Below are 13045 nucleotides of genomic sequence, written 5' to 3' on the forward strand. Positions count from 1 at the left end.
GGAACTGTGAAGCAGATGTGTTAGCAAGGCTAGGAACTACCTTACATATTCCAGGGGAACTAGAATCTGTTGGTATGCCTCTGGCCACCTGCAAGCTCTTACTGCGTGAGAAGGCTGTTATGATGGCCAATATTCGATGGGAAAATTGCAAGGGTTGTAACGACACCAAGCAAATATGGCCCCATTTAAACTTAAACCGCACACTAGATATGCTAGTGTTCTCAAGGCGTCAGATAGCACTCCTAATATCTGCTATAACGGGTCGCTGCCTGATAGGCGAATTTGCAAAAACTATAGGTGCGAAGTATAATGACTATTGTATAAGCTGTCATGACGTGGAGGAAAAGGAATCAATTAAACACCTCTTGTGTGAGTGTCCTGCTTTTTGTGTAAGGCGTAAGCGAATTTTAGGAGCATATAGCTTTAGATTACTGGCTGACCTGGAAAACGTTAACTTAAGCAGTTTGTTAATGTTTTTGGAGCAATCTGGTTGGTTCCACAAAAGTAAATAATAGAGAAGGTTCAGTGGTTAAGACTAGAAGTGCCCATATGTAATAGGTACTTTTAGTTAAATGTGGTATCACAATGGACTGAATAGTCTAAGTGAGCCTGAAATTTAATCGGGCTGCCACTTTAACCTAACCTACCTAACATAATCCACCGCTGATAATCCACGGGCATGCTAACCATTGCACCACGGTGGCTCCCTCCCAAGGCATTATTTCATAATTTTCTTGCATTCTTACAAGAGATGTTTATGATTAATCTAAAACTCAAATAAAAATGGTTCTTATAAATAAAGAATCTGATTTAGTCTTCATAGGTAAAATCTTTGAATTTCGGGAAGCGTACTGATTGAACTAATCAGCTTGGGAGAATATCTGTCATCAAACCCTGAAATTTTCAAAGGAAACTATAATATTTGATTCATGGTGGTGGGTATTTAAGATTCAGCCCGGCCGAACTTACTGCTGTATATACTTGTTTTTTTTTTGTTTTTTTAAGTCACTTAGACTCTGCAGTCCATTACGATACCACTGGTTGTGAACTTTTATCAAAGAGTGCTGCCTGATACAATGTTACGCTCAATGACAAGGGACCTCCTTCTTATAGCCGAGACCGAGTCCGGTGTTTCACTTCAGTCCATGGCAACACCATGCGCTTACATTTTCATACAAATGAAACAAACTTTTATGGATTTATATTTTGTTTTGTCTTTGCGTGACTATACAAACCAAAGGTAGAAGACGCCAGAAGAATATCAACAGAAAAATATTGATAGCAAATATAAATTTATACTTTATTTCCTTGTTAATTTTTTTATTATATTTTTATATTTTTAGAAAAATAAAATGTCTAACATTATCATAATTTGATTAGAGGATGAATGAATGAATACCACATGCATTCGATTTTTATCAAATTGCAAATAAAAATAAAACGAATGAATGCGAACATTTTATATAAAAATTAACAACAAAATTTTAAAAAATATTTTTTATATATGTAATTATATACATATGAAATAAATTTACCAAAATTTGTGTGTATAATACTTAGAACATAATTACTAGAATGAGGAGGACTAGTAATAACTATCTAAAAAAAAAAACACAATACATAAGTAAAACAAGTCTGATCAACAGCTAAAATAACATGGCAATTTATGTAAAGAATTTGCTTAATAGGAGACTTTTTGTTTTTACTAGTCCTCTGCTGCTGATTTATTGTTTTGCGCTTAATAGTCTTTTTAGCCGTAACACTAATCCGAGTAACTATCACTCCAGTAGGTTGTAGTAAGAGGTGCCACAGTTTTGAATAAATCTTGACCAGTACCATAACTGGCAATTTCCTTTGATGATTTGTGTTTACTGCTATCACCGCCTTCGCAGCGACTTCTATGACTTTGTAAACGGCTGATAGAGACAAACGTGCGCTTACATTTCGGACATGCCACCAACACACCCGATCTATTGTGGGCCTCAGAAAAGTGCCGTTTCAAATCGCCTTTGCTGGTAAAAGATTTGGAACATTTTTGGCATTTATTAACCGATTTCTCATCACGATGTTTTTCCATGTGGGTACGATAGGCTCCTTTGATCTTAAATACCTTGCCACACAGTTTACACACTATGGGTTCGCGATCACTGGAATGAACCTTTTTGTGCAAAATGAGCGATTGTTTGCGCATAAAGACATGGTCACATTCGTCGCAGGCATATGTTTCGGGCGAGGAGTTAGAAGAACGTTTACGTTTATGATTACCTATGGGGTCCCCATCATCATCATCGGAGGATGCGTTGCCCGATTTGCCACTCTTGGATTTTGTTTTGGATGCAGATTTACGTCTCTTGCGCCCTCTTGTTTTCTTCTTTTTACTGTCACTGGAATCCGAAGAGACAGAATCTTCACTGGGCGATGCACTACCAATGTCCGAAACCTTAAACTCTTCATCGTTGTTGGCTTCATCATCGGTGGCTGGATCTGAATCGAGGGGAGCATCAATCACAACATATCCGGCTGGTCGTCGTATTTTATTTTTATGCCGTGACAGCTTTTTCCTCAACTCTTTCTCTGTTGTTTCGCACTGATGTTTGAGTTGTATGGCCTTGAGGACATTATCCAAACATATATTGCATATGAATTGGGGCAGAAAATCTTTAATGGCTATATGCACCGAGGGACAAATGATCATTAGCATATCGGCCACAGTTTGGCCTTCGATTTTTTTGAATAGGGTTACCAAGTCATCTTTTGTGCAACAGACACGACATTGATTCTCATCAACCTCTTCTTCGGCCCTACGTCGTCTGGTCGAAACTGTGGGTTGTTCCGTATCGGAGGATGTTTTATCATTGTCCTCGTTATCATTTTGTGATGTCTCATCTTTGTCTTTGTTTGGCATATCCGCATCGGGATCTTCGGTATTTATTTCAGGTTTCTCTTCAACATCTTCATCGGGCACTGGACGATTAACGTCCAGAGGCAAACCATCATCGGGTATAATAGCTTCACCATCTTCATCCTCGTTGGTTTCGACATCAGCAACGATTTCCTCTACTTCTCCTACAATTTCCTCTTCCTCTTCTTCTTCAACTTCTTCCACCTCCTCTTCCTCTAATTCGTTTTCGGCATCCACATCACCATCTTCTGCTTCATTTTCCGTGGGTTCTTTGTCGTTAGTTTGATCGTCATTTTCATTACTGGGAGGAATTTTATTTTCAGGATCATTTGATAGCAATGCAGGAGGAGTTTTATCTTTGGAAGTTTCTTCTGTGGCTATTGCCTCGACTTCTATAGACGCCTTGTCTTCTTCGGTGGGATTTTCACAGCTTTCTTTTTCAGTAATCTTCTCTTCTGTAATAGCTTTAGGTTCAACAACATCAGTATTGGTCTTATCAATGTGACCATCACCTTCAGAAGCCTGGAGGCTATGAAGTTCTTCTTGCATAGGAGTTGGCTCGCTGTGCAATAATTCCGACGGCTGGCATTGTAGGTCCTTTTGCATAGGAGTTGGTATTAATTCCGATGGCTGGCATTGCGGTTCCTCTGGCATAGGTGTTGGCTCGCTATGTAATAATTCCTCTGACTGACTATAATTACCAGCGAGTACTTCCAGATGCGGATTCTAAAATATATCAAAAGTTTCTTTAGTAAAATTCAGCTCCAGATGATGGTTAGAGAAAAAATCCTTAATGTGAATTCTGCTGCCAATTTTGAATTTCAATTTTCCTACAAACACATATGAGTCAGGGATTCGAATTCACGGCATTCATAATTCTCAAGCCTAAAAATGTTGAAGCAAATACAGTTTGGGATACTTCTCCGAAACTAATACACTGTACAGCTTTGCTGGCATTCTTCTAAGTGACCTATGTCCACAGTCCATTATCCATTGATCGCTATGGACCTAGCTCACAGTGTGCTAATTTGAATCCGGAAGGTAACAGATGAACAACCTACTGAGGTTGAGATTTTTACTGTTATCAAATTCAAAAGTGGAATACCAACTGTTAGATTCTTCATTGTAGAGACGCCATTGTTTGCTAATAGGAATCTCAAATGAGTTAGGTGACTGTAGTTTTGACAAAATCCCAAATAAAAGTGAATCCAATGAGCGGTAGTTGGGCCAAATTCTTCTTAAGGACAATATCCCCATTGGTCTATATCCCAAGGGGATGTGACCTACATTTGCCTTGGGTTTACAACTTTATTGTATAGTCCGATTGCCTTTAGAGTATTCAAAAAATTACTGATATATTCACGAATTGTTGTCATATACATGCTAAAAAGAGGAATTCCAAGTAGAAATTGTCAAAATTTCGAAACTTTGTTCTGCTCTTAGAATTCCAATGAGAATGAGAACCTTATTTAACAATAACACGTAACTTAGGCCTTCGGTTTCGGACTTGAAGTCTATTTTGTGACGGAGTTCCTCCAAAGAGCTGAGATCGATGTTGGGTTTCTTCCTTCGAAAGTGAGAACCTCATGAGGTTATGCCAAATTCAAAGTAATTTAATGGCAGCATGAGAGATTATCACAATTTTTTAATACCCCACGTAGAGCTAAAGTAAACCAAAAATTTTAGAATTTTTAGTCATTCTATAAACTTCAAATCTACCCCATAGGGGGGAACTATGTGTTGCAATTGTTAAAATGGGTCATGGAACTAAATCCAGTTTCAGATAAAATGAAGCTTTTCATACGTTTTATATCCTCTCAGTAATGCTGGTCGAAATTAAGACGTTCTCCTTAAATGGTTTCACACGTAAATCGAAGCTTTAGGTTTTATCCCGTATTCAAAATCCCATATAGGGCTAGTCCAAATCAAAAATTTGGAAAATAATGAACAAAATGTCCTAAGATTTATAGCCATTCTACAAATTAAAAATCCAATTAAGGAGGGAGACACATTTTGCATAAGGCCATGAGTCCAATTTCGACTTCAACCGAAACCCAACCATAGTGTTTGAAAGAATTGGACAAATGACCTTCATCTTGACCCACGTTTTTAAAGTAAATTCGCGTCAGTTTTCTGACTGAAATCCATACTCAATAATAATAGATGGCAGTCCCATGTAGGCCTCAAGCAAATCCAAAATTTGAAAAAATGGGCACCATTTCAAAGCTTCTTTAGTGGTTCCACCCCAAATTTTAAATGCCGTTCGAGCTCGGCTATAAAAAGGAGGCCCCTTGTAATTAAGTTAAAAATACAATCCGAGGAAGCCATGATTTGCAATGGTTACAATGCAAGCCTTGAATGCAAAGGCTCATGGGTCTAATCCCCATTTCAGCTGAATAACAACTAGTTTTTCAGCGGCGTTTAACATGTTCTTAGCATTTCTGGCCATATGCTTGTTTCAGAGACTCTCTAAGTTGTTTCTGACTTAATGTGACACGCCGCTCTTATTCGGCTGTAAAGGCTCGTGTATCTAATCCCACATTCAGCTGAACAACAACAAGTTTTTCAGTGGCGTTTTATATGTTCGTAGCATTTCTGGCCAGATGCTTGTTTCAGAGACTCTCTAAGTGGTTTCTGACTTAATGTGACACACCGTTCTTACTCGGCTGTAAAAAGGATGCACTTGTTAACCATAAGCTATCATTGATATCAGAATAGAATAAATAATCTAAGGGCGTTTTCGTTTCGCAAAAAATATGTTGCCTTGGTGTTACACTACTTTTTCCCTCATTGTGTTTTCGCCCAAATGATAGTGCCATTCCAAAGTTATTATTAATTCATAACATTTTGAGGGGTACAGGAACCAAAATTTATGACAGTGTGCTTCATATGTGGCAGTCAATTTCGAGAATGTTGCACCTTTTTTCCCAATCGAAATCGCCATAAGTGAGACTACTCTTAGCAACCAACTCTATACGCAAACAAAAATGTGGGACCACAAAACTGTGGCCATTTCTACAAACATTATCCTGATTTCTATTCCTATTCTAATTGCTACATTGGTACAACCCTAAGTTACAACACTTACCTCTCCAAAGAAACTACCCAAAGAATGATGATGTTGATTATGATCTGTTGTGCTGTAATCAGATGTCATGTGGGCCACTGATGAATTACTAATGTCCGTGACATTGCTTTCATATGATTGCAGGGTTTGAACCATGCTGGGCATAATTGCACTAGTGGTTGTTGGTGTGAGTGGTTGTAATTCATGATGATGATCTTCTGTAGGAAGTTGTTGATAAGAAGGTGGCGGTTCACTACCATTTGGTAATGGCATTAATAATTGACCATTACCATCCACATTCATCATGGGTGGAAGAGCGGTTAGATTATAATCAGAGTCCATATTTATAATTTTTACTATTATTTCTGTTTTAGGACAACGATAGTAATTATTGCACTGTGAAAACACACAATTGTTTATATTAGTTTAAAAGATGAAACATACAATTGATTTCTTTTTTCCGAGCCTAAAAATATGCAACACTTTAGAAAATCTGTAGTCTCCTGTCTTATTTGCAAATTCATTTATCGTTATCGATATATGAATATGGCTATTGATTAATGGAATTTGAGTTCTCTCGCTGGTAAATTTAAATTTTCAATTTTTTTTTGTTTTCCCAACTTCAGTGGACACTTATAGTCGAATTAAAAACATAACAATCCAAAAATATGAAAACAAGGGGATTAACATTCGCCTCAAACACGCCTCTTTCGCCGAATGGGTTTGTTTTTGCTGGAGATTTGTTTTGCTGCGTCTTTCGTATTCTTGGCGGCCATACATACAAACACGATGCACTGGAATATATGTATGTGAGTCGGTTGCAAATTACACACAACTAAATTATGCTTTTTTATTTAATATTTCTTTACAAATTGTTTGAATTTCCGTGGTAAATTATTACAATCACTTTGTTGCATATAGGCGTAAAATAAAATTCTTATTGGATTTTTTCTATTTTCGTTGTTATGGGAATTTAATTGGCCAGACGATACAAAATCACTTCCACATGTTTATATAGCCATTATATGTAGCACTTTATTTATAAACTTTTTTTTTTTTTATTGTATAAACACTAACATCGTTTCCGTTTTCTTTTTAAATAGTCCAATAAATATGGGTAATTTCCCCATATAAAATAATTTGTTATTGAGTTTAGCTCATTTCCAGCTAGACACTTTTTCTGTACACCTTATAATAATGGCAATTGCTTTGTTTGACGTTTAAGCAGAATTCTGTATGTTTGACATTTGTCTATAAGAGTAAAAGAGACAAATCTATACACCATAGAGATTATTCGTTTTGTACTGAAACTGTAGTGTTGCCTATTTAGCGTGTCTTCTGTAGCGTATAACCGTTATTAATAGGTGTGTTTCGATTTAAGATAGATCACTCTGGTAAATGACCCAATAAACACAAACGTTTGAAAAATGCTAAATTTCAACAATTTTTCAAACATTTTTTCAAAGGATTAGGGTAATATTCAAGTTGAGAAATTGTTGAGAAAATCGCGTTCTCAACAAAAAACAGACATTACCCTCAACAGTGAAATTCAACACATTAGCAATAATATCTCAAGTGTTATCCTCAAATTGAAATGCATCGCTACTCAATAATTTGTCAAACAATTTTCGATGCGAGTCAAATTCAAAATTAACATCGTTGCAAATGCTTTTCAACCTAAATTGGTATGAATGATATCCCCACTTCAAATTGAAAGTCAAAGCCAAAATTCTATGAATTTTGTATAATTTATTCATTTTCATCAAAATAAAATATATAATAATACACTACACTACATAATACACTACAATACCAATTGATAAATAATAATCTTATTAAACATATCAACAAATAAGAACAAAAAAAAACAACAAAACTGTAAATATCTTAAACATTATTAGTAAACACTTTTGCATTGATAATTCGTTTTCCTTCCTTTTGGTGTCATAAAACAGCATTAAAATTTATTAACATGCGGGCAATTTGAAATTAGGAACGTACTGGACCGCGTGTTAGAATTGATTTCCAGCAGAAGGAATTCACAAAATATCCATTTTAAACTGATAATAGCATATGAAATAAACTGATGATGTGATGCACATTTTCATCCAGAAGTTGTTGATTTCAACAATTTGTTGTTTTTAACAATTTTAATTGGTTGCACTTGTAATGTTTCTGGAAACTTTTTCTTGTCGATAAGCCACTCATTTTTCATTGGTCGGCTTTTTATTGATTGCAAGAATGTAGCATCCAAAGATTTTAGTTTTCTGCAAAGAGATTTAAATTTAGTGACTTCTTTAAAGTGTTGATTTAATTTTTCATATTGACGTACCAATTATTATAAACTATTTGAAGCAGTTCCAGTTAATTGTCCACCATTTTTTCATTAGTCAGCTATTTAATGTTTTCAAGAACGTAGAATCCATAATTTTAGTTTTCTACAAAGAGATATATATTTAGTGACTTCCTTAAAGTTTTATTTCATTTTTTATTTTCACTTACCTATTTTTATAAACTATTTGGTTATTTGTCTAAAATTTTCCATTTTTTTTATTTCTTGCAATTGACCACGAACTTCGTTGCACAAATAAGTATTGAAAACCACATGGTTTTTTCGTTGCATTTTAGGGTAGTGTTTTGTCAAAGTTTTCTCATATTATCTTCAACACCTTTTCAAAGATTTCGTCAACATTTTGGCAAATTGGAAGTAATTCGCAAACAATTTGAAGATGTATTGAAGATGAGCTATTTCAAGTCATGTTGAATTTATGTTGAAAATTATATTTACCCTCAAACTGAAAAGTTGTTGCATTTGAAAAACGCTCATCCTGTGTTTATTGGGTACTTTCTAGTAACAAATGTTTTCATCCTATTAAATTTTTGGCAGACAATTTGAAATTATAACTGCCGATGCTTCTGTTACAGAGAATGAAGTCATGCCGCCGATTTAAGGCGCCGACGAACTTTTTTTGCCAGTCGGAGCCGCCGCCGGACTTCTCGACTCAAGTTTAGACGCCAATTAATCAAATCGGTTTAAATCAGAATAATATATTATTAATTGTCGTATATTTTGCAAAAATTTTGAACCTTTCGTCCACAACTAAACAAATGCAAGCTGCTATAATAATTATGCACAAATTTAGCTCAGAAAATTTGAACGAAATGTAAATTTGATATTAAGATTTGTTGAACCACTAATCTCATTACAATTCGAATAACTTCAAATTGATTTTATAATGGACAATTATCTGCCGCCGCATATTTATTTCGGCTTAGCCGTCAAGCCACCGCCGACGCCAAAAATTTAGTGTCAGCCGCCGACGGCAAAAAATGGGTCGGCTTCATTCTCTGATTCTGTAACCAATTTATCAAAGCAGCGCTTCGACCGCAAAGCCGGCGATACCAAACCACTGAGGTCATTGTGCGACATCTATACGGTTGACATTTGTTTCCTTTGCACAAGAACCATTATCTTCCTCTTGTATTTCCCACTTTTGGGAAATTACAAATGATAAAATCATCACTTGGTATTTCCATAGACCAAGGAAGGTAGACATCTCAAGTGAATTCACAGCGCTGTACTTTGTCTTCACACCGTAGATGGCTCTTTTTCGTCTGCAATTGAGTGATTTTTTAATTTGGCTTTAATTTGTTTTCATTCCTTTGTTCTTTTGATGAAACACCAAATATTGAAAAAGCTTATAAAATTCTATACATCCACACTTTTTTTGTAATGCAAATTGACTGATTTGTACGGTAATTCTCGTTTCCCAAAAATAAATTGAGTCACTTGACTGCGCAATTGAGTGGAGTGACTGCGCACTGCAAATAAACAAAACCATGGTGAATTATCAAGGTATGTCTCTATTTTAATTGGTCTATGGTATTTCTTTTGGTAAATTTACATAAAACGTCTTACGTGGCACCCTATTAAACGTGAAAAAAATAAATTATATACATACGTTGAGTAATTAACATTCCGGGATTTTTGGCAAATTTTGTTAAAAATTCCGGGACAATTCAGGCGAATACCGGCCATCTGACAAGCCTATTTACATACGATCTTAAAACTGTAACGTACTTATATGCTCCTGTAAATCGTATGAAATCTCCCTGGAAGGAAAAATAGTAACTCGAATTCGAATCAATTTGGGTTTTCCAATTTCAGACAGTTCATTTTATTTTTAAGAGCATACCAAGATATATTTAGGAAGGTAGTTTCAAGCTATCAGGTGATTACAATTTTTTCATTTGAGCAGAACTTCGATTGTCGGTGTTTGATTAATGGCATAGGGGTTTTATGGGTTTGTCATCTCCCCCTAAGAAATACCATGCAGTATTTCTTCCAACTATGATTATATATCATTGAATTAAATATTCCGGTTTCTTCCCATCTAGAATATTTTTTTTTCTTTTTTTGAGGTACCTTCACAATGAGCACACACTGGAGCTTTTACCCCCTACAAAAATGTTGCTAGCTACGCCAATGTTTAATTGACAATTGTGACAAATAAAACTTCAAAATAAAATTATTATATACCAAAAATTTTAAAATTTTCAATTTGCTTTAAATTTATGACAGAAAAGTATCGAAATAAATTGTCCTCATAATTGATGGTAAGAATTACTTTCAATTATTCTTGCGTACCGTAACACATTTCCTCATATTTCGAAGCCTACATCGATACATCGATACATTTCCAGATTTTCTCTATTTTAAATTTCCCACTTGTTGAACATATATTTCAACAAGTGGGAAATTTAATTAAATTGGACTGAGAATCAAAGTTTCAATATGGCGACTGACATTTTTGTTTTTGTAATACGAAAGCTACCTCACTAAATCTGCCCTGGAGCATACATTGATTTTCAAACTTATTTTGAAAGCTACCTTACTAAATCTGCCTTGAAGCATTTTCAAACTTATTTTGAAATGTTTGGCTTGAGAAGGTATTATAATTTTAAAAATGTATTTACTAATTTCTTGACACATATTGTATACGCTCGACTCCTTGTCAACAGCAAAATATGAAGTGACTTGCTTTCGAAATAGAAGAGCCAAAATAAACATTCTTTCGATCGGAAGAAATCTTTCTTAGGAGAACGACACATAATATATGAAAGCGACTTGAATTCATACAATTTTCAAAGGTTTTATTCACCACCATTCTTAAGTCTGTAACGTACTTAAAACCTGCTGCTTTATATCTTAAACAAAACTTGCAGCAAATTTTTTCCATATAAAATTGCATATGTATACATATACACTTTGGGATCTGGCTAACTATGCGAATACGAATAATATATGGCATCGCTTAATGGGAACGTGGGTTATCAATTTTTCTCTGCGTATACATTTGCATGCATCAAAAAAGTATGTAAAGCAAATGTAAACATGGTGATGATGATGACACTTGTGTTCACTGAAAAGGAATATATTTCGTTTCTTTGTCATTTGCTCCTTATAAATCGAATCGACGATGGCGATGATGGCAGGAGTTCCCCCCACCCGCAGCACTTATTTGAACCTAACCTGGATCATCAAAGCATCAATTTTCTTACTATGCAGAGCATTGTCCCAGATTTGTTTTTTTTTTCTTGTGTTTTTTGTTTAGATATGTTGTCGCGTAAACATTCGCGAATTTGTTATGTTATTCAAAAAAGGATATCAAGGACACTTAGCATCTCACACTCATACTCAAGCTCATATTCACATACACTAATGCACTAATACTTTTCGTTATTTCACGATTTGAAGTGTCAATGAATTGTTTAGATGGGGAGGATGGTGGCGTAGTATATGAGTAGAACGAGCAGAAGTATGGTCGCCTATATCCTTTGTATAAATGAATTGGCTTTACATATTCCATTACATATTTTTGAATGAAACGAACGAACAATGGAAACTGCACAATCGTTAAGCAATCTATGGTCTATTGAGGCCACCAGTTCAACAATGTATAGAGATATTTATAGTTTACATATATTTCGTGGGAATAAACAAACAAATCGATCGATATTGGAATTTCGCGGTATGCTAATTTCACAACAAAAGCTGTTAAATTTAACAATTGCAACGAAAGTATTGCCAAGACCAAATCAAAAATTTGCTTTAAATTACAAGTCTTTGTAAATTAGAGCCTGACCAATTATATGTCCTTGAAAATAAATTGCAATTAGCTAAGATACAAACCAGACATATTTAACAGCGCAACGAATGGGTTAATTTGTTTATGGTAATATATCAAAAAAGGGCCATAGGAATTTTGACGACTGTTGACCAGTTATACATTTGTAATGTAACAAATGTGGTACCATAAGAAAATAGAAAATTGTGTCAAAATTTTTTTCTATAGAATATTTCGTTAAAATTTTATTTTTATAGAAAATGTTGTCAAAATTTAATTTATATAGAAAATTTTGTCAAAATTTAATTTCTATAGAAAATTTTGTCAAAAATGTATTTCTATAGAACATTTTGTCAAAATTTAATTTCTATAGAAATATTAGTCAAAAATGTATTTTACAGAAACTTTTGTCAAAAAATTTTGTCAAAAATGTATTTCTATCGAAAAATTTGTCTCTATAGAAAATTTTGTCAACATTTTATTTCGACAGAAAATTTTGTCAAAATTTTATTTCTATAGAAATTTTTGTCAACATTTTATTTCTATACAAATCTTTGTCAAAATTTTATTTGTATAAAAAATTTTGTCAAAATTTTATTTTTATAAAAAATTTTGTCAAAATTTTATTTCTATAGAAAATTTCTCAAAATTTTATTTCTATAGAAAATGTTATCAAAATTTTATTTCTATAGAAAATTATATCAAACTTTTAGTTTTATAGAAATTTTGATCAAAATTTTATTTCTTTAGAAAATTTTCTCAAAAATTTATTTTTATATAGAAAATTTTGTCAAATTTTTTTTCTATAGAAAATTTTGTCAATTTTGTCAATATCTGTATAAAATTTTGTCAACATTTTATTTCAATAAAAGATTTTATCAACGTTTTATTTCTATAGAAAATTTTGTCAAAATTTTATTTCTATAGAAAATTTTGTCAACATTTTAT

The 13045-nt window shown here is 34.0% G+C and overlaps 2 protein-coding genes and 1 long non-coding RNA gene across 6 annotated transcripts in view; all 3 read right to left on the bottom strand.

Annotated features, from left to right (window-relative positions):
- The window catches only part of LOC142241480 (G-protein coupled receptor dmsr-1), a 286137-nt gene that overhangs the window by 120793 nt on the left and 152299 nt on the right, over window positions 1-13045 (bottom strand). The gene's annotated exons all lie outside the window — the stretch shown is intronic.
- LOC142241478 (uncharacterized) lies at window positions 1595-7172 on the bottom strand. 3 transcript variants are annotated; one of them, XM_075313254.1, is made up of 3 exons: window positions 7047-7168; window positions 5991-6435; window positions 1595-3628 (listed from the first exon to the last, which is right to left on the bottom strand). In XM_075313254.1, the coding sequence occupies exons 2-3, from the start codon at window positions 6309-6311 to the stop codon at window positions 1763-1765; spliced, it is 2187 nt and encodes a 728-aa protein (XP_075169369.1). In that variant the 5' UTR covers window positions 6312-6435; window positions 7047-7168; the 3' UTR covers window positions 1595-1762. The 3 variants fall into 3 exon arrangements, with proteins under 3 accessions (XP_075169369.1, XP_075169370.1, XP_075169368.1); XM_075313255.1 differs by having other exon boundaries at window positions 5991-6365; window positions 7047-7167; XM_075313253.1 differs by having other exon boundaries at window positions 5991-7172.
- On the bottom strand, window positions 7699-8740 carry LOC142241323 (uncharacterized). Its single transcript, XR_012723575.1, has 3 exons — window positions 8472-8740; window positions 8302-8407; window positions 7699-8236 (listed from the first exon to the last, which is right to left on the bottom strand). It is a non-coding gene; the product is annotated as an uncharacterized LOC142241323 (long non-coding RNA).

The sequence above is a fragment of the Haematobia irritans genome, chromosome 5, assembly GCF_050003625.1.
Source record: "Haematobia irritans isolate KBUSLIRL chromosome 5, ASM5000362v1, whole genome shotgun sequence".
Taxonomy (NCBI): Eukaryota; Metazoa; Arthropoda; class Insecta; order Diptera; family Muscidae; genus Haematobia; species Haematobia irritans.